Source organism: Solanum pennellii, chromosome 9 (genome assembly GCF_001406875.1).
Source record: "Solanum pennellii chromosome 9, SPENNV200".
Classification (NCBI taxonomy): Eukaryota; Viridiplantae; Streptophyta; class Magnoliopsida; order Solanales; family Solanaceae; genus Solanum; species Solanum pennellii.
Window position 1 is genome coordinate 2,434,852 of NC_028645.1, and position 19,346 is coordinate 2,454,197.

The 19,346-nt window shown below is 33.7% G+C and overlaps 2 protein-coding genes across 2 annotated transcripts; one reads left to right on the top strand and one right to left on the bottom strand.

Annotated features, from left to right (window-relative positions):
• Window positions 1–1,491: 1,491 nt before the first annotated feature.
• Window positions 1,492–6,108, bottom strand: LOC107031726 (histone deacetylase HDT1). Its single transcript, XM_015233186.2, has 10 exons — window positions 5,979–6,108; window positions 4,599–4,669; window positions 4,299–4,513; window positions 4,162–4,190; window positions 4,041–4,079; window positions 3,791–3,930; window positions 2,472–2,516; window positions 2,289–2,379; window positions 1,888–1,990; window positions 1,492–1,789 (listed from the first exon to the last, which is right to left on the bottom strand). The coding sequence occupies exons 1-10, from the start codon at window positions 5,989–5,991 to the stop codon at window positions 1,726–1,728; spliced, it is 810 nt and encodes a 269-aa protein (XP_015088672.1). The 5' UTR covers window positions 5,992–6,108; the 3' UTR covers window positions 1,492–1,725.
• A 2,352-nt stretch (window positions 6,109–8,460) lies between these two features.
• On the top strand, window positions 8,461–16,711 carry LOC107031601 (delta(14)-sterol reductase). The gene is made up of 13 exons (XM_015233027.2): window positions 8,461–8,620; window positions 8,716–8,833; window positions 9,692–9,762; window positions 10,589–10,645; window positions 10,792–10,883; window positions 11,649–11,696; window positions 12,309–12,429; window positions 12,519–12,565; window positions 13,626–13,707; window positions 15,408–15,484; window positions 15,620–15,739; window positions 16,011–16,085; window positions 16,173–16,711. The coding sequence occupies exons 1-13, from the start codon at window positions 8,573–8,575 to the stop codon at window positions 16,324–16,326; spliced, it is 1,110 nt and encodes a 369-aa protein (XP_015088513.1). The 5' UTR covers window positions 8,461–8,572; the 3' UTR covers window positions 16,327–16,711.
• Window positions 16,712–19,346: the final 2,635 nt, after the last annotated feature.

A 19,346-nucleotide genomic window follows, 5' to 3' on the forward strand; every position in this document is an offset into this window, starting at 1 on the left:
GGGTCTTCATCCATCAATCTGCCTATACTGAGAAAATCTTGAAACGATTTTACATGGACAAAGCACATCCATTAAGTACTCCAATGGTTGTCCGATCACTTGAAGTGAGTAAGGATCCATTCCGACCTCAAGAAGAGAATGAGGAACCTCTTGGTCCAGAAGTACCTTATCTCAGTGCAATTGGGGCATTTATGTATCTTGCTAATGCTACGAGACCCGACATAGCATTTTCTGTTAATTTATTAGCAAGATATAGTTCTTCCCCTACACGAAGACATTAGAATGGAGTTAAACATATATTGCGATATCTAAGGGGAACTAGTGATATGGGTCTGTTTTATTCTAACAAAGATAGTACAGATCTTGTTGGTCATGCAGATGCAGGTTATTTATCTGACCCACATAAAGCTCGATCACAAACAGGCTATCTGTTCACATACGGAGGTACTGCTATATCATGGCGATCTACGAAGCAATCTATTGTCGCTACTTCTTCAAATCATGCTGAGATAATAGTCATTCATGAAGCAAGTAGAGAATGTGTATGGTTAAGATCAGTAATACATTTTATCAAAGAAAGATGTGGTTTGAAGTGTGACGTCAAGATACCCACAATGCTCTTTGAAGACAATGCTGCATGCATAGCTCAATTAAGAGGAGGCTTTATAAAAGGAGATAGAACAAAACACATTTCACCAAAATTGTTCTTCACACATGATCTCCAGAAGAATGGTGATATTGATGTGCGACAAATTCGTTCAAGTGATAATCCAGCAGATTTATTTACCAAATCTTTATCAGCCTCAACTCTTGAGAAGATGATTCACAAAATTGGAATGCGAAAACTTAACCATCTGAATCGTGGTTTTTATCAGGGGGAGTAAAATACGCACTGTACTCTTTTTTTCCTTAGTCTAGGTTTTATCCCACTGGGTTTTCCTAGAAAGGTTTTTAATGAGGCAGCAAGGAATGCGTGTTATGCATGTTTATATACTTACATAGACATACAAGGAGGAGTGTTTTAGAATATGCCACGTGGGCCCCAAACAAGTGATGAGTTGAACATTGTTGTAGAATATGTGCAACTCATCACTTGTTTGGGGCCCACATGGCATATTCTACAATAATGTGCAACTCATCACTTGTTTGGAGCCCACGTGGCATATTCTACAACAATGTGCAACTCATCACTTGTTTGGAACCCACGTGGCATATTCTACAACACTTTCAAATATATAAGTAAAACCTAAAAGACAATAATTAAGAATATAGTAATATAAACTAATTCAGGATAAATAGGCAATAACTAAAAAGAATATTTAGCTTCTTCCGTATTCATGCGATTCATCGATGAATATAAAGAAGATAATAAAATTCGAGAAATAAGATCATGATTCAAAGTAGTAAACACTTAATGATAGATTGGGATTGTAATGTTAACATTAGTTTTTTTTTTTCAAATATAGCGTTAATAATCTTAATTCCAACATATAACAAGATACCAACAGGCAATATAACAAGAATTCAATCCAAAACTCTCATTGAAAACATAACAAGTCTTAAACATCAAAATAGATGATTGACCTAGAGATAGATGATAATAGATGTAACTCATCTTTCCTTTACATCAGATGAACCAAATCGAAACGGGGAAAAAACGACTAAAAAAGCTCTCTTCTGATCATAGGTAACAACCAAACAAAGACTAAATGTCTCCATGTCTATTTACTTTCCAGCACTGTGTTTAGCTTTCGAGTGAGATTCGAGAGCACCTTCAGAACCAAAACTCCTGCAAGGAACCAATACATGAATACACCAAACATCCAAATGCGCCTACTTGTAACAAATTGAAAACTCGTTTTGTTGAGATATAATATATGTATGTACCTGTTGCACGGCTTGCAGTGATGAGATCCAGCTGATTTGGGAGTCTTACTAGCCTGCTTCGAAGGGTGCGGTGTTGCTACATGGACACCACCTTTTTTGCCATCTAAATCAACCACAAAAGTAGAAAAAGATTATACTCCTACAAACTGAATGAATTGAGCCATTTGACCACCAGTACCAGCAAATTACTTTTATACATCTTTCAGAAAAAAAAACTCAGCAATTTTAGTTTTCCTGGTACAATAACTATAAAAGGACAGCCCGATGCACTATCCCACACTATGCGCAGGGGAAGAAGAAGAGCCAGACCACAAGGGTCAATTAGTCAAAAACCTTCTTAGTTTCTTGGAATAATATGGACCAGAAGAAGTAAACAAATAAATTAGAGCGACGAGACAAACCGGTTTTTTGAGGTGTTGTCAATTTTGCCTTTTTATCAGTGACAGGAGTTTTTGTAGCTGAATCTGCCTTCCTCTTTTTTGCAGGCTCAGCCTAAAATAGAGATGAAACCACATAATAACATTAAATCATACAACAAAATACCCAGCAAAACAATAAATTATCCACCCCAGAAATATCACTACCTTCTTTGGTGTCTCCTCCTCACTCTCATCAGAGTCGTCTTCATCCTGAATATACAAATATAATTTATACAATAAATTCATCAAAAGTAAAACTCAATAAATTACACAAACAGAAAAGCATAACCACAAACTAGATAAAAGCAACTGCATAGCATATCAGTTTTGTATGCTTCTGAGCTAAAAGAGATGAAAACTGTTCAGTCATTCAATATAATTAAAAACCACAAGAACACTTTTAGACAGCCCCAAATACCACAACACAGCCTCCAGCCCAATCTAGCAGAGGCACTAGCATTAGCTGGAATCAGATGTGTATTTCTAAAAGATGTCAATAGGTCCAAGTTGAAAATGACTAAACTGCTCTACTGTCAATGGAAACAATATGATACCTCAGAGAACTATGAATGAAATATAAGAATTGAAAAAGGCTAAGAATGAAGTAAAATTATTGAAGCTCTGTTTTTGGTGAAGAAAACCAAGCAGCGAACATCCCTTAGCCATGCCAAGTAGCCGCCATTTTCTTCCCCAAAAAAAATGCTTATGATATCAATCTCAATGTTTTACTTCCCTCGGTTTCAATTAGCTTGTCTAATTATGACTTGGCACAAAGTTTAGAAAAAGTAAAGGAGACTTATCAATCTAGTGCTCTAAAACTAAAGATATATATAATGTACCTAAATGTCTTTCAATCTTGAGGTCTTAAAATTGTCAGGTGGAAAGTTGATATTAAAAGGTTGCCGAAAAAGGAAAGAGACCTTTTAAAAAAACCAGAAAGGAAAGTAAGACAAATAAATTAAAACCAAGGAGTTATTAAAGGCCTCGTGAAAGTTGATAGATGGAGTCCACCAACCGCAAAATTCAAAAAAGAACAACTCTGAATATCTTTCAGCCTCCATGAAGAATGACCTCCTACCACAAGTGCATAGTCATAGATTTATTTTTGGAGGTACCCCACCTCTTGTATAGGTTGGACCTCATACACATTACTTTGTCTAGTAGGTGTTCTTGCCAAAGCACGTTTTTACCGCATCTCCTTACATATTAGTGAGTGATAAGCTTTCCTTCCACTACTTTTTTGTTTAAGAGAAAAGATTACATAGTAAAACTCTCTCGAAGTCCTTGCAATGACATGTTGAAGATAAATATAATGAGCATTTGATTTTTTTTTATGTTGTCGGGACACCACAATTTAGTAGGGCATTTTAACATTTCAGTTAAATAATCAAACAAGCTTAAACAAGTGGCACCCATTTTTTGTCCTTGTATTGGTTGCCCATGACAATAATTTAAACACCGTGAAGATATAAAAACAATTGTACCTCTCCCGAGTCAGAACCATCATCGTCAGAGCTCTCATCTTCATCATCTTTAGTAGGCTCCACAATCCTCACCTTCTGCTTTCCTGAAGCAGAATCCTTTCCAGCATTAGACTTCCCAGCCTCTTTAGGCTCAGGTTTACCTGAAGTCAGTTAACCAAGTGGACAATAACATTAGCCAATTAAATAGTATAACCATCTATTAAATTGACATAATTTCTTGGTAAAAAAAAAAAAGAAGCATTTTCCATACCACTGTTGGCAAGAGTGAGGGGGATATCCTCATCAGACTCTGAAAACACAAGAACACCATACGGTCAATAACTAATCACAGAGCAGTATGGATGTCCAAACAAAAGAAAATGTGCATTTACCATCATAATCATCTTCGTCATCCTCTTCCGTGAACCACAGATGTTTGGTCAAGGAAACAAATACACAAAATTTTACATCGAACGAAAAATAAATGCCTAAAAGAAATAAAAGTTAACAGACAAATAAAAAAGGATATTCATCAAACGGGTTAGTTGCCTTGTATCCAAAAAAGTAGACACTGCCACTTTTCAAGTTGTGTGATAATTCAAAGTCTTTATCAAAAACCAGGTCAAATTGCTGTTGAGGCACCTTCTCTGAGTTGAGTGTCCCAAGAACAAGTTTCTTGCCATCAATATTCACTGACAAGCAGGCACTTTCTGATTTATCCTTCTTCAACTCACCTAGAGATGCCTGCAGATAACAACATAGTAATGAGAATTAGCTGATAACGACTACGAAATAACTAAGCTCGTCAAGTTGTAGCAAATTATAAAACCTGTGAAAGATGCAAAACCATCCCATCTCCAGGCTGTACAGTTAAGGGCTCTCCACTTTTCACCTCAGCACCTATGCACAAATAAATATTCAATTCAGAAAATGAGAGTTCAGGAATAGCAATACAAGTAACATATTAAACATGTTCTATAAAAGTGCACCAACAACAGAACACAAATAAGAGAGAATTTGAACTTTGAATGAAGGCGTAAACCCAAACAGATATGCTGTGAAAACAAACTTTATCCTTTGTATGGTAAACATCACCGCAACGTCCACCCCTGCCTTCTCAAAAGTCAAAAGAAACTACAAAGAGACAAACAACTTTTTCCCACTTTACCCTTCTTGACTCAAAACCCCCAACCAAGGCCTTTATCCTTTGTATGGTAAACCTCACCGCAACGTCCACCCCTGCCTTCTCAAAAGTCAAAAGAAACTACAAAGAGACAAACAACTTTTTCCCACTTTACCCTTCTTGACTCAAAACCCCCAACCAAGGCCCCTAACCTCAGGCTATACCTCTTCATTTCTTCCCCGAAAACAAACATAACCTGCTAAAACAATCTATGTTCAAGCATGAAAGATACTAACTTGAGGCTTATAATTAAAATCTAATAACTTTTGAGATAATACAATAAAATATTTCCACTCCAGGGAAAAATACAGTGTAGCCAGCTAAAACAATCTAAAACCTCACCCATTTCTGCTAATAAGATCTCACACAAAACATTTTTATGATAATGTAACAAATTTGATTGATGCTTGGGCAAAACACATAAAAAAAATCACATAAAACATTAACAGAAAAACATACATACATGAAAGAGCAATTGGTATCAAAACAATCAAATATAGAATACTCAAAATGCTAGCCTCAACATTTCTAGTACACAAATCAGACACAACATTATTATTTCATGATAAAGTAATAAGATTTCACTGATATTTGAGCAAACACAAACACACGCATACAAACCAAAACGCAAAAAAAAAAAAATCACACAAAAAATCAACATCAAAACAAACATAAACACATGGTAGAGCAATAGAAACTGAAGGACACAGTAGCAGTCCAACGCAGGAAAACTCTTTTAATCAAGCAAGCCAATCAAAATTAGAAAATACAAAATGCATATATCTATCTGCACTAACATCAACATTTCTAGTACCAAAATCACACACAACAATAAGATTTCACTGATGTTTGAGCAAAAACAAACGCATGCATACAAATCAAAATGTAAAAAAAAAAAAATACATAAAACATAAACAGCAAAACAAACACAAATACATGAAACAGCAATTGAAATTGAAATAATCAAATACAAACAAATCAAATTGAATTACTGTGTGTATGTAAGAGCGATATAAAGAGATTTACCCCAAAACTCCATAGCTGCTTTTAGGGTTTTAGAGAGAAATTAGGGTTTTAGAGGAGAAATGGAGGAAGAAAGAGACTGCTAGGGTATTTTGTGTTTGCTTGTTTATAAGCGGGAGAAATGGAGTTTGGGTTTGATATTATACTTCGCGGACTACCGTATCATTCTAGAACCAACTTATTTTTAATTAATTAGTAAATAGAAAAAAATATCTTTAAGGTTTAGCTAATGACCAAATATTATCTAAGTCGTTTGGCGAGGTTTAAAAAAATAATGTTAAATTACGTGTATTCATAATGTTTGCAGTCTTTTAGGATGACTTGGTTGGTTAGAGGTCGGGATCGATCCTCCCTCAATATCTTTTGAGTTAAGTTTGTATAGTTATAGATTATTTTGGCGTTTCTAAAAAAAAATATTTACATTATTAATGCTTAAATTTGTATATATAAAATATTATTTATGCATTGTTTAGTTTCGTGTGTTAAAATAAAGTATGCATTGTGTAAAATAATTATTTACAAAAGCATCCTCTACAATTATGGTGAAAATGATATGAAGGGTTTTTGAGAGGTAAATGGATAGTAAATCTTGCTAATGCATGTATCAAAGTTGAAGTATTTTCCAGACCATTTTTCCAATTTTTGAGACACTCTACCCTAAACTCCAGTTCATGACTAAATAAAGGGGTAATATATTCCATTGAAAAGACATCTCGAATACCTCAAATATTTCACAAACTCATGAAATACTTATAAAGAGGTCCAAAATAATCATTTTAATTCGAGAAATACATCACTAACGACCTCAAATTATAAATATTAAGTTCAAATCATCCTAGTTAGAGAAATACGACATTAACGGTCCTCAAATTATGTAGATCAAGTTCAAATCATCTTAGTTTAAGAAATACGCCACTAACCACCCTCAAATATGTAGATCAAATTCAAATCATCCTAGTTTGAGAAATATGTCACCAATGACCCTCAAATTATGTTACATAAATTCCAAATCATCCTATATTGAGAAATACACCACAAACGATCCTCAAATTATGGATAAATATCTTATGAGATAAAAACTAAGAGATCAACAGAATTGTACCCGCAATCTTGGTGAATAAATTATGTTTCTTCATTTTTTTTTTGTGATTGTCATAGATTTTCCGTCACTTAAAAATTTGTTGCAAATAACATGTACTTATCCCTTTCCTTAGAATAGAGATAGACACATACTTCTCTATTTTTTTCTTACAATAGATTATGAGTTCTAGTTAAATATGGACACATTAGGGACTACAAAATTAATTAGTGAAACTTCATATTATGCAAATAATTCTAAATAATTAATTTGAATTATTCTTAATAAATATAAATTATTCCACTAGAAAATCGTAATTGAGCTCCTCTATTTATATTTTAAAAATTGCATTAAACACCTATGCAATTCACCAAGTTAAGATTATAAATACTAATCAATAAATTAAATTACTGACAAACTTAATTCACATATCAATTTCCTTTAGATCACTGCTTAACTTATTTCATGTGTTGAATTCACAATTCACTTGTAAGGTTGAACACGATGAAAACTTATAAGCTTCTCGAGACATTAATCCTGTCAAATAACTTATTATTTTACCAATATATATTATCAACATTCAATCTACATACATATTGACCCGTCTTAGATTCTCACCTTTTAATAAATCAAAACGATAATTAACATATATAAATCATAATAGTTATATCAGGATTGAGAATATCAGTACATTTAATAGTTTAGAAAATATGTTTTTGTTAGTCAGTCTAAAACAACTATCTCTATTTGATTTTGTTCAATATATACAAAATGCACTAGCATAAGAAGTTGAACCATATCACTCCCATAATCAAGATAAACTACATATAATCTTGTGGTACAATTTTACCGATTACATGTCCAATTTCCATTTTAGATTGTAAACAAAAACTTTATATTTATGAGAACCGATGATTTAATAGTGTATAAACTTAAACTCTATACACTAAATCATCCACTATATAAATAAATAGACACCATAAATAAATATACGATCTATTAAAAATTAATAAATAATAATTCTATAATAAAAATACAATATCTAAAAGCACATAATTAATAATATATATCCCAATAAATCACATTATAGGGTGCGTAGCGGGTCCTCCAGGGTTGGTAGATTTAGAGAATGGCCAATAGGTATAGATTGATGAAAAAAAATAGTATTTGATAATGAAAAATCCAAAATTCATTTTGAAATTATATTACAAATTTATAAACAATTTAGTATAATATATTTTTCAATTCTAAAATAATATTTAAGTACCTTCGAACATGAACATAATTTCAAAATATTAAAAACAATAGTGAAATGTGAACGGTGATATGTATAAAATTTTATCATACTTTATAAAGATAAATCGAATATTATTTCAAATCATTATTTCATATCGCAATATTTTGATTATATTTGGGTCACGTTTTAAATTAGCGCCCCTCCAAATACTCTTCATATTAGGCGGACATCTCCACCTTTAAACATATACTGATACTGAACTTGAACCTTCAATATCTGCTAATGGATCTCAATAATCTCTTCATTTCTCTCACTCCATCATGGACTTCGGTCAGTATTTTTTCTTCTCTATTTGACTGTATATGTATCTATACAATCTGTGTGATTTTCTTTTGCTGATTTTGTTCTTGTTTTGGTGAATATAGGTGTCTATGTTGATCGGATTTTTTCTCTATTTAGCTACCGTTGGATCTATTCTACCAGGAAAACTTGTTCCTGGGGCGACTTTGTCTGATGGAACTCGACTCCATTATCGTTGCAATGGTAATGTGAATTGGTGTGTATTTTGATGAGCAGAGTCAGGATTTGTAGTTTATGGACTTTGAGCTTGTTATCGAAATTATTTAGTTAATGGGTTCGAAAAATTTAAGCAAAAGCTATTGAGTTTGTCCGGACTCTTGGTTAATGTTGTAGTTTTGTTTAGGGGATTTGAAGTTTATGGTTTGTGAACTTTTTGTCGAAACCCGTTCAGCTAAGCTATTGAGTTTGTTTGGACTTCTAGGGATTTCCCTGGTGGGATTTGAGGTATATGGATTCTGAACTGGTTATCGAACCTGTTTAGTTAATGGGTTGTTAGTTGAATATTTGTGATTATGTAATGGATTTCCTAATACAATTATAAGGTTTAAGCAAAAGTTTTATTGGGTTTTTTAACTCCTACTTAATAGTGTAGTTTTGCTTGGACCCTTCGGGGTGGCTCAGTGATTTGAGCTTGGGACTTCCATGTTGGAGGTCTCAAGTTCGAAACCCTTTGCCAGCGAAAGCAAGGGGTTTGCCTTCTGAATCGAGAAAACCTGGTGCGGGGTACCTCTCCTATGTGTTTTGCGAGCTATTGCATAGGAGCGGGGGTTTTACCTGTGCGCACCCTTTAAGGGTAGCGACTACGGGTTTCCCTTGTCATAAAAAATAATGTAGTTTTGCTTGGTAGGATTTTGAAGTTGATGGATTCTGAACTTCTTGATGAATATATAGCTCGTTTTTGGTAATGTGTTTGCGATTAATATATAAATGCTTATTTAATGGAGTCTGTGCAAAAACTATTGGGATGGTTCAAGCCCGTACTTAATACTGTAGCTCCATGCGGGTTGAGCTTAGATTATGAGTTTGTTGTTGCTATTTCAGGTTTATTATCCCTTCTGTTGTTGGTTTTGCTTCTTGGAGTTGGGTCGCAGATGAATCTTGTTTCACCTACTGTGAGTGTGGAATATTTCTTTTGTAGCAAAGGATGTACTTTGGGTTCATTTGCATTCCCTGTTTATTAAGTTTGTTTGCACAAATATTGTTTGTAAAACCTTCTTATGCGGATGAGTGAGGAACAATTTCCTGCTAAACTTCGTGTAGAAGTGATGAGAGTGAGGATTTGTACTCATTGTTCCCAAGAGTCTCGTCTCCGGTGGAACAAATATTCTGTTGTTACTTTCTTTTCCTTGCATGGATGGTGAGATTGAGAAGCTGCGTAATTTCACGTGAATTTATTGTTCCTTTTAATATCATTAAATTTAGGAACCAGGTTGTCATTTCAGTGAAAAAGAAATAATTGTGATATTATATGGCTTTCTCGTTTCATACCAAAAGCTTCAACAGAATTGGTGGTATGATGTCCAACTGCTGTAGTACCTTTCTGTTGTTTTTCCTCCTGCTTTTTTGATGACAATGTACTGTTAGCTTTTGTTCTTTTGTTATCTTTCTATTGTTGTCAATCTGATTTATCTTCATCGTCCCTGGAGAATTACTTGGTTAAGTACAAAACAAGTTGTCAATCTGTTCATCTTCAATATCCCTATAGAATAACTTGGTGAAGTACAAAAACTGAAATAGAAGGACAAATTCTGCTGTTTACATGAGTGTACAAAATGGTTACTTAAAAGAACTTCACTTGGATCCAAAATTGCTCTCGGTGCTGCATCTTCAAATGATGCTGAAAACATGTCAAGGTCTAGAGTGTTGTATGTTTGGACAGGTTTCTGTTTTTGGTATACTCATAAAGAGATGAAATCACCTATTCCTAATGCATTGCAGGCTATAGCAGATAGAGGACTTGAGCTTTTGTCCACAACACTTATCTTTAGTGTTCTTGTAAGTGAAGAATGACATACCATAAGAAAGTAATTTATTCTTGATTATGCTTTTATTGACACAAACTTTCTTGTTCTGCAAAAGTTTCTAACAAGTTAGAAGTTTCATTCAGATATCTTAATTGTGAATGGCTGAATGATATTTAGGTGACATTGATGCTTTATTTGGTTGGCCTGAACTCACGTGCAAAGAGTTCATCACTGAAACCTCATGTCTCAGGAAATCTAATCCATGACTGGTAAGTCAATTGACTCTATGCTGTAGTTTATATTCTGAAAAGTTCTTAACACTAATAAAATGGTAATGTCATTCTTTATTGAACTGTCTTCCATCCATCCTTTGATTTATCTGTGTATTTATAACAGTTTGTGAATGTTGTTAAGTTACCATTCAACATAAGATTTTTATTAATATTAAATAGTAAGAGCAGGAGTGAATAATTTTAATTTTCTCAATTAGTACCGGCATTTTGGCCTTTACCCAAGATATACTTAGATTACCATAGAATCGAGAGTTCTTATATATCTGTAATAATATATGACTATTAACAGTCATTAATTTTCTCACTTGACTCTGAGTGCACCTTAACAACCGGTAATTTATTTTTCGGAAAAAGAAAAAGGAGAAGAATAATTTAGCTGTGGAAATTCATTATTTTCAGCTTTCATTAAAAAGAGTAGGTTGATCTAGGTTTGACACATGACAACGAAAGTTTGTCGTTGAAGAGAACACTTCAGTATTATGAATCCTCAGCTCACTGCAGGAAAGCTTCTGCAATAGAAATCAGGGTAACATGATTTTGACTATTATTCGACATATATAGGTGGTGATGGTCAAACACAGTACCAATATGGTTAAATTAAGCCGACTGTAGACTGATAATATCTTGTGTTTTCACCACATTGGAGCAAGATATTTATTTTGTTCTCTACATTCAGATTCTGTTGATTTTACTGTAACGAATACTCTCCTAATCTTTCTTCTATCCTATTTCCTTGACTAGGTGGTTTGGGATACAACTGAATCCTGAATTCATGGGCATTGATCTCAAGTATGTACTCATATCTCAGACCTTGTCTTTCACCATTGTGACAAGTGAACATTGAGAATTCAAAGTTTTCATCAGGCTATAATTTGATTATTTAGTTTATTTTTGTTCGATATGTCCGGTAGTAACTTTGCTTAATCCTTTTCATGTTAATGACCAATCCATAAGCACTCAGCAGTTCCCACCAATAGTGAGTTGTATATTTTGTAACCTTATTTAGTTTAGCTCTAAAAGTGATTTCTTCTGCTACCTGAAGGAAGAAAATATAGAGAATCCTTAATTTGTTTGGAGTGAACTATTGATGTTTGGAGTGAAATGGGTCCAAATGGATATTGATGATTCATATAGCCGACTCCCGACTAGTTTGGGATTGAGGTGTAGTAACCTGTTTTTTACCTAAGTAAAATAATTTCTTGGCGTGAAAAACTTACATGTTTTTGATGAACCAACTCATTTTCTGTCAAACTCCAAGCATAGTTGAATTCCTAGTCAAAGAGATTTTGAGAGGCCAGAATAGTTATTTTTGTTGTAATGAACTAATGACTCTCAGCTTCAATCAAGGCTATTTGGTTATTTCTTTTGACTTCTCTGCTTATGATGAATTTTCTGCTGTAGATTTTTCTTTGTTAGAGCTGGTATGATGGGATGGTTACTTATCAATCTTTCAGTTCTTGCAAAATGTGTTATAGAGGCTAAATTGAGCCAATCAATGATTCTCTACCAGCTATTTTGTGGGGTAAGTCGCTGGCTGTACACTTCCAAGTATACCTTCTTGAGTATTTGCTAGTGATTTTTAAAACTTCTTTTATATGTGTTTAATTGCAGCTCTACATCCTTGACTACTTCTTCTATGAAGAGTTCATGACCTCCACGTAAGTTGGCAGCTTCTTCTCCGTTTAACTTTTTTAAGATTGAAAAGTTGTTGTGAAGCAAAGAACTGGTGTTTCTCTTCTATCCCTTCTTTAATTTATGTTAGCTGTCCAGAATTTCATCTCTCTTCCACTCCCAGTTTCTTCATCTTTATTTGTTGTGCTGTTATTATGCTTTGATCTAAAATTCAAAATAAATCATCCATATGACAAGAATACCACATTGTACGCAACAAAATTAGAAGAGGGTAGGAGAAGGTTTAGGTGTTTAGCCACGAGAAGCATTAGCTTGGGCAGGATAATATGGTTTCTGGTCATTTCCGTGCTTTAATAAGGTAATGCTGAAGCTGTATAATTAAAGGATTACGAGGTTTGCCGACCGGACTTGTTTGGGACTGAGGTGTTGTAGTTTATGAGGTAGCTGGGTTTGGTCCCTGGTGTCATGGTCAGAGAATCAGCAACTGGAAGGAAATGGAGGGAGTTAGGGCAGCATAGGTTGTTTTGCATGGTCTTGGGGTTGTTGATTAGTAGCCTGGTCACAAGAGTTAGAATTAAAACAAGAAACTTCTTCCGAGTTTTATACATCCAATAACATGTCAGTTGAAACGAAGCAACTCTGAAGAACCTCTAGTGATGCTAACATTTGAACCCTACGGAACACAACTACTCCCAGAAACTTTGGAAGGGTCTAGCTGGGCCACCACTATTCTCATGTTAGGATTGTTTTGGGGTGTGTGGGTGTGTTGAATTATTATATGATTGTTTTTTAGCTATAGTGAGTGGTTTTATTTGTACGTGGCATGTACCAATTCAATATTATTGGGAGCATGAATTTTTATTGAAAATTTGAATTTATAAGGTTTGACCTTTCTAAGCCCTAAAATGTCTCATAATTGGCAGAATGATATGTTTGTTTTGTTAATTGTTAACCAGTGATTATATATTGATGGTGGTCACCTCATCTATTCCTCTTATCTTTCCCTTTCTTTGTAGTCTTAATATTATCTTCCTCCATTAAGTTTCTCAGCTACGGTTGTGTAAAGTCTTTTTTCTCCATTCTCAGATGGGATATAATAGCAGAGAGGTTGGGCTACATGCTGGTTTTTGGTGATCTAGTCTTTATACCGTTCACCTTCAGTATTCAGGCATGTATTCACAACCAATTCTTATTGCCACATACAAATCTATCCTTGTTTATATATGAATTATGGCACCTTTGATATCAGTATAATACAAATGTATATGACACCTTTGGTATTAGTATAACACAAATGTATAGCTTGTAAATGAATTCTCTTCAAAAGCGTAGTTTTGAACTATCACTTCTTGTGTCCTTCATCTCCTACTATATGTAATGATGCCTAGTTTCGTGGATACCAACACATTTTATTTATTTTTGAAATGGTAAAGGTTAGGCCATGCAACATATCCTTTTCCTGAAATTTATACCTAGCCTCATGCTACGATATTTTAATGGATATACTACTTGTTTGAATACCCAGAAAACTTTTCATTTGTGTTTAGATTAAAAGAATTTAAATCAAGGGCCTGTTAAAGAAGAGAAATGGAAAAGGAGAAAAACATGTGTTTGTTTATCTTTTTTTTTTTCTGAGAAAACCATGTCTGGAAACTGTTGTCCCCTTCCTGAAAATGTTCTGAACAAGTTTTGTGTTTCGTAAAACACAGACGAATATTTCCATGTGTCCCCAGTAATCAAAACATGAACAACTTATGTTGTTAAAAGTACCCATTGCGCTGTGAAATCATACAAAATGAGAGAAGTCCTGATAACTTTGTTTTAGATAATAATAAATAGGGATCCTTTGGGGTGGCTTGAATGGTTTGGCTTGAGACTTCCATTATGGAGGTCTCAAATTCGAAACCCCTTGTCTGCGACGGCAGGATATTATCCTTCTAGGTTGAGCTTGTCGCACGGGGTGTGTATAGTGCTGTTGACCTCTTTTGTGTGTTTTGCGGGCCATTCCATAGAAGTGGGGTTTATCCTGCACATCCGAAGGGTAGCGGCCGTAGGGTCCATTGTCATTAAAAAAACAATATCCAAGAGGGTATCCTGATTAAAGAGTTCAACTCTACTTATTATAGGGTAAGTAATTATTCTCGTTGATTAATAAGACAAGTAACTATTCTTCTTCATTAAACACAATAATTAGAAATAACCTGTAAAATTTTATACATAACATTCTCCCACTCGAGTTCAATGACCCTAAACATATTTGCAACCTAGAAACCTACCATAATGGCCCTAAACATACTTGCCACATTTATGTTCTTGATTTTCAATTGTAGCAAGAATGTTTTTGTATTTTCTGTTGACCAGGCAATTGATAGTTCTGTGGCCTGATTGTGATTATCGTGGTGCCAATTTCATGGTTGGGTTCATTGTGGAAAGGAGTCTAAACAATTTGTGTTCGGATACATTGGTGTTCTGATGTGTGTCAGATAGTATTTGGACAAGTTTTATAGTATGTCCAAGGACATGTGAAGAAGGCTTATGACTTTACCTTATCAAGAGAAGGGTTAAATATTATATAGGAGCGGGAGTTCTCATTTCACTGCATCAACTACCGAATATATATTTAGAAACAATGGCATACAAGAGTAACAAACAGAGATAGATGAAGCTGATTCTGGTTTCCAACTTGGGGTTCTATTACATCTGTGAGAATATAACACTGGAGAAAAGTGCGTAAGCGAATGCGTGGATTTCAATGTCTCAAACTTCTATCCATATATATAGAGAGACTTAATAATGAAAATATTATGCAGGACAGTATACAAAGCTAGACTAGCCTGTTACTATCTAATAATATCTCTTCCTTTTCAGGGTTGGTGGCTTTTGAGTAACGAAGTGGAGCTAACAACAGCAGCAATAATTGCCAATTGCCTCGTCTTTCTTATTGGGTAAGCATGCAAGACCATCTCAATACTATTTTTTCCTCCGCCATCTGTCACTTCTGTAAGTCTTTCAGACAATTTTTTGTTTTTTGTTGCTTTCACTAACATTTCTTGACATGGGCCCCTGTTTCATATTGAAAGGTATTCGGTGTTCAGAGGAGCCAATAAGCAGAAGCATGTATTTAAAAAGGATCCCAAGGCACCCATATGGGGTAGTCCTCCAAAAGTTATTGGGGGGAAGTTACTTGCTTCTGGCTATTGGTAATCTTGATCTTACTTTTCTACTGTGTTATCGGTATCTTAATAATCCAGAACACAAAATGACTCCAGATTGAGAAAGACTTTGTAATTTTTAGTTTAGATGCATGCGAGCTAGCTGGAAAAACACATGAACTATATGATTAGTGTCCGTGAACATTTCATTCTGAACCACATTTCTGCTGAAGCTCATCAAATGTGGAAAAGTGACACATGAATTTCTCTTCAGTTCTTCAAATTTTCGAAATTCTAAATCATTATATATTTTCTGAAGGGGCATTGCACGGCACTGTAATTACCTCGGGGACTTGTTGCTGGCATCATCTTTTAGTTTACCTTGTGGTATAAGGTAATAATTTTGAACTCTTGCTACTTCAATTTCAATGACAATTTGCATAGTAGTGAAAAAAATTACATTACTCGTGTATGCCTGCAGCTCTGTGGTTCCATACTTTTACCCCATATATCTTCTCATTCTACTCATATGGAGGGAGAGAAGGGACGAAGCTAGATGTGCAGAGAAGTACAAAGATGTGTGGGCTGAATACCGTAAACTTGTTCCTTACAGGATCTTACCTTACGTTTACTAGCTCAATCGTTTGTCCACGTTGCTTGTGCATTAGAGTCAGAATTAGCCTCACTGTACCGTCTACCCAAGCATGAGAAGGGACGAGCTCATGAATGAATATTACATCAAATTCGAGCTTTTGCCCTATCTATGCAGCTTTCTCATCTCCTCTACGGAAGTAATCTTTTAATCTATTTCAGTTAGGATCAACACTGTATCAGGTTGTAACTGATTGCTTAGCTTTTGAAAGTTTTTCCAGAACCAACTTGTACACTAGATGTACTTTATCATGGCAGGATTGAAATGTGCTGCTTGTATTGAATGCCAACTATGGAATTATTTTTCATGGTTTGTAATCTTGGAGCAGCTTATTAATGTGTCCTGAAATTTTCGAATGATTTTCCGGACTTTCTAGTTTTCTATATGCACCTTGACTAATTTCAGGAGACATTTGCTACGTTCCACCAAGCAACATGTATATGGTGATTCTGTTCACTAAGCTCAGGACATATTTGACTCATTTTCTTAATCTACTACAGACTGAAGCAAATTCAGATATGTAACAGTACTGTCCATATCAAATTGAATTGTTGCTTATCTTTTTTTCTATTTATGGTGGTTCCCGGCCATGCGGCAATGACGCGGGAACTGAGTGTATAGTAATGAAAGGAGATATTGCTTTTGCTTATTCGAATTGAAGGGTGATATAAAATTGGAAGAGTATAATGCATACACTCTGATTATACACATTGTACTATAAATTATACAGTATGCACAAAGTGTATACAAGAAATGTAATGGGATATTAAGGCCCACTATGATGAATGTATATAAACATGAAGCAAGCTTAAGCCCTCTAAATTTGTAATTGTGATCCAAATTAAGGCCCAAGATGTTGAATAAACACCAAGATGAATCAAATCAGCCCTCTTATTATGATCCAAATTTGGCCCAGTCGATATTTGCACTTCTGTTAATGCTGAAGCAACAACGACAACAACAACATACGCAGTCTATTTTCATGGGATAGAATGGTTATTCTTCGATAAACTCTCAGATAAAAAAAACGAATATGGAATATTTTATTGAATTATTGAAAACAATATAATTTGGTTGTCTTACACTAATCAGTAGGGTTAGGTTTGCTTCAACTTTTATTCCTTTAAGTTCTCTATAACTAAAAAGGCAACCTATTACGTTTCTTTAATTTTAAGAACGTAGGACTCTTGGTTCAAATGATTGGAACAAGGTATTTAAATATTATAATAGGAAAGTAAGTAATGATGACTTAATAATGTTTAAACTTGTGAAAGGGCAAATGTCTCTTATGGTTCTTTATTCCAAGAGTGTTATTCTTTTAGGTTTCCATTCGGCGTCCGGTACCTATATTTGAGCTTAGTAAAATTTGAATTCATATTAGAATTTGATTAAATCCGAATTCGGTAGGTAAGTTCCACATTGGGATAAAAGACTCATAACAAAGATGACTCCATGTTCAAGGAAACACGAACCCCAGATTTATAAGTTAAAGATGAAGTACTTACCACTCCACCATTATCCTGGTCGGTTAGAATGCAAATTGTCAACATATTCTCTAGGCTACTTAGATGAAAGTCTCAATATATGTGACACATTTTCATTTTTTGAGTTAAACAATTTAGGTTTGATTGAAAATTTGCTTACGTAATCTTCAAATTTATTAAAATAAAATTTATATATTTGTAAACTACATAAAAAATTATAAATCACCATAATTGATAATTTAAAATATTTAAAAGAATGAAAAATTTACTAGCAAAATAAAATTATTTAAATTTTAAAATTCAAAATGTATCACATAAATTAAAACAGAGGGAATATAAATTATAGTATAATCTCTTTACATTTTAGTTGCCTTGAAAATTTTAACAAGCGACTTACACGTGCTATGCTTAATGTCTCTCAATTTCTGGAAATCAAAATGACTAGTGCTGGAATCTTCAAAATAAAATAGAGGCCAAGATAATAGATAGTCGTACTACAAGAAAAGAAAAGTGTGAATTATATGGAGATCCTTTTGAGAATTTATATGATAATTTACAAAAAATTTTTGATGTAATTTAGAGTTTTCTTGTTATATTTTAAATATGTATAAAGGCGAATACAAAATCTCAGTTATATAAATTTGAATTAGTTTTTTTTTGGATTTGTAGGTTATTTCTGATTGTCCGTATGTTGACCTTTTCTAAAAGCATCTTAGGTTCGAGGATCGAGAATATTGTAAAATAAGGAATAATATATACTTTTGAGTTAAATTTATTTTAATAGAAAAAAGAATCTTGTTCCACGAATAGTGAGTTTGATTCTGATTGAAAAATCACGTTGAATAGAAAACAAAAGATATTGTACTTATAATTGAAGATTTGCCTTTCTCAACCTAATAATTGCACATATTTTATCCTCATTACATTCTATTTTAGTAAAATTATATTGAATATATTAATATTGTCGTAAATTTATAATACTGTACCATATTGTGTATATCTTTTTGTTTTTAGTGCATGTTTCAACTTTTATGGCTGTGGATGTATATATATACACACATACATGAACAAGACAACTCGGTAATTGTGTGGAAATATTTTTATTTATAACACCATTTTTGGAGTTTTGGCTAAGTGGTGGGGGTTGGCAATGACTCCAATGCACAGACAAAAATGAGTAAATTGACATATATGGAGGTAGGTGGTGATTAAGTTATTGTACCTAAATTTTATATTAAATCAAATAATTTAATTTTAATATTTAAAAATTAAAGTAGATATATATATTACTTAATTATAATTAATTAATAAATATATATTTAAAAATATATAATAAAATATAATTAATTTAATATAAATATCGAATGTGAATAAGTTTCGGTAAGCAATAAGATAAGGCATCCTTGTATTACCCATCTTTAATGAATGCTTTTATCGTCTTTACTGATGCTGGCAAAAAGATAGGTAAATTCATACATGCTTCATTGTCCCTACTTTGAAAGAACCACTTGGGTGGGGT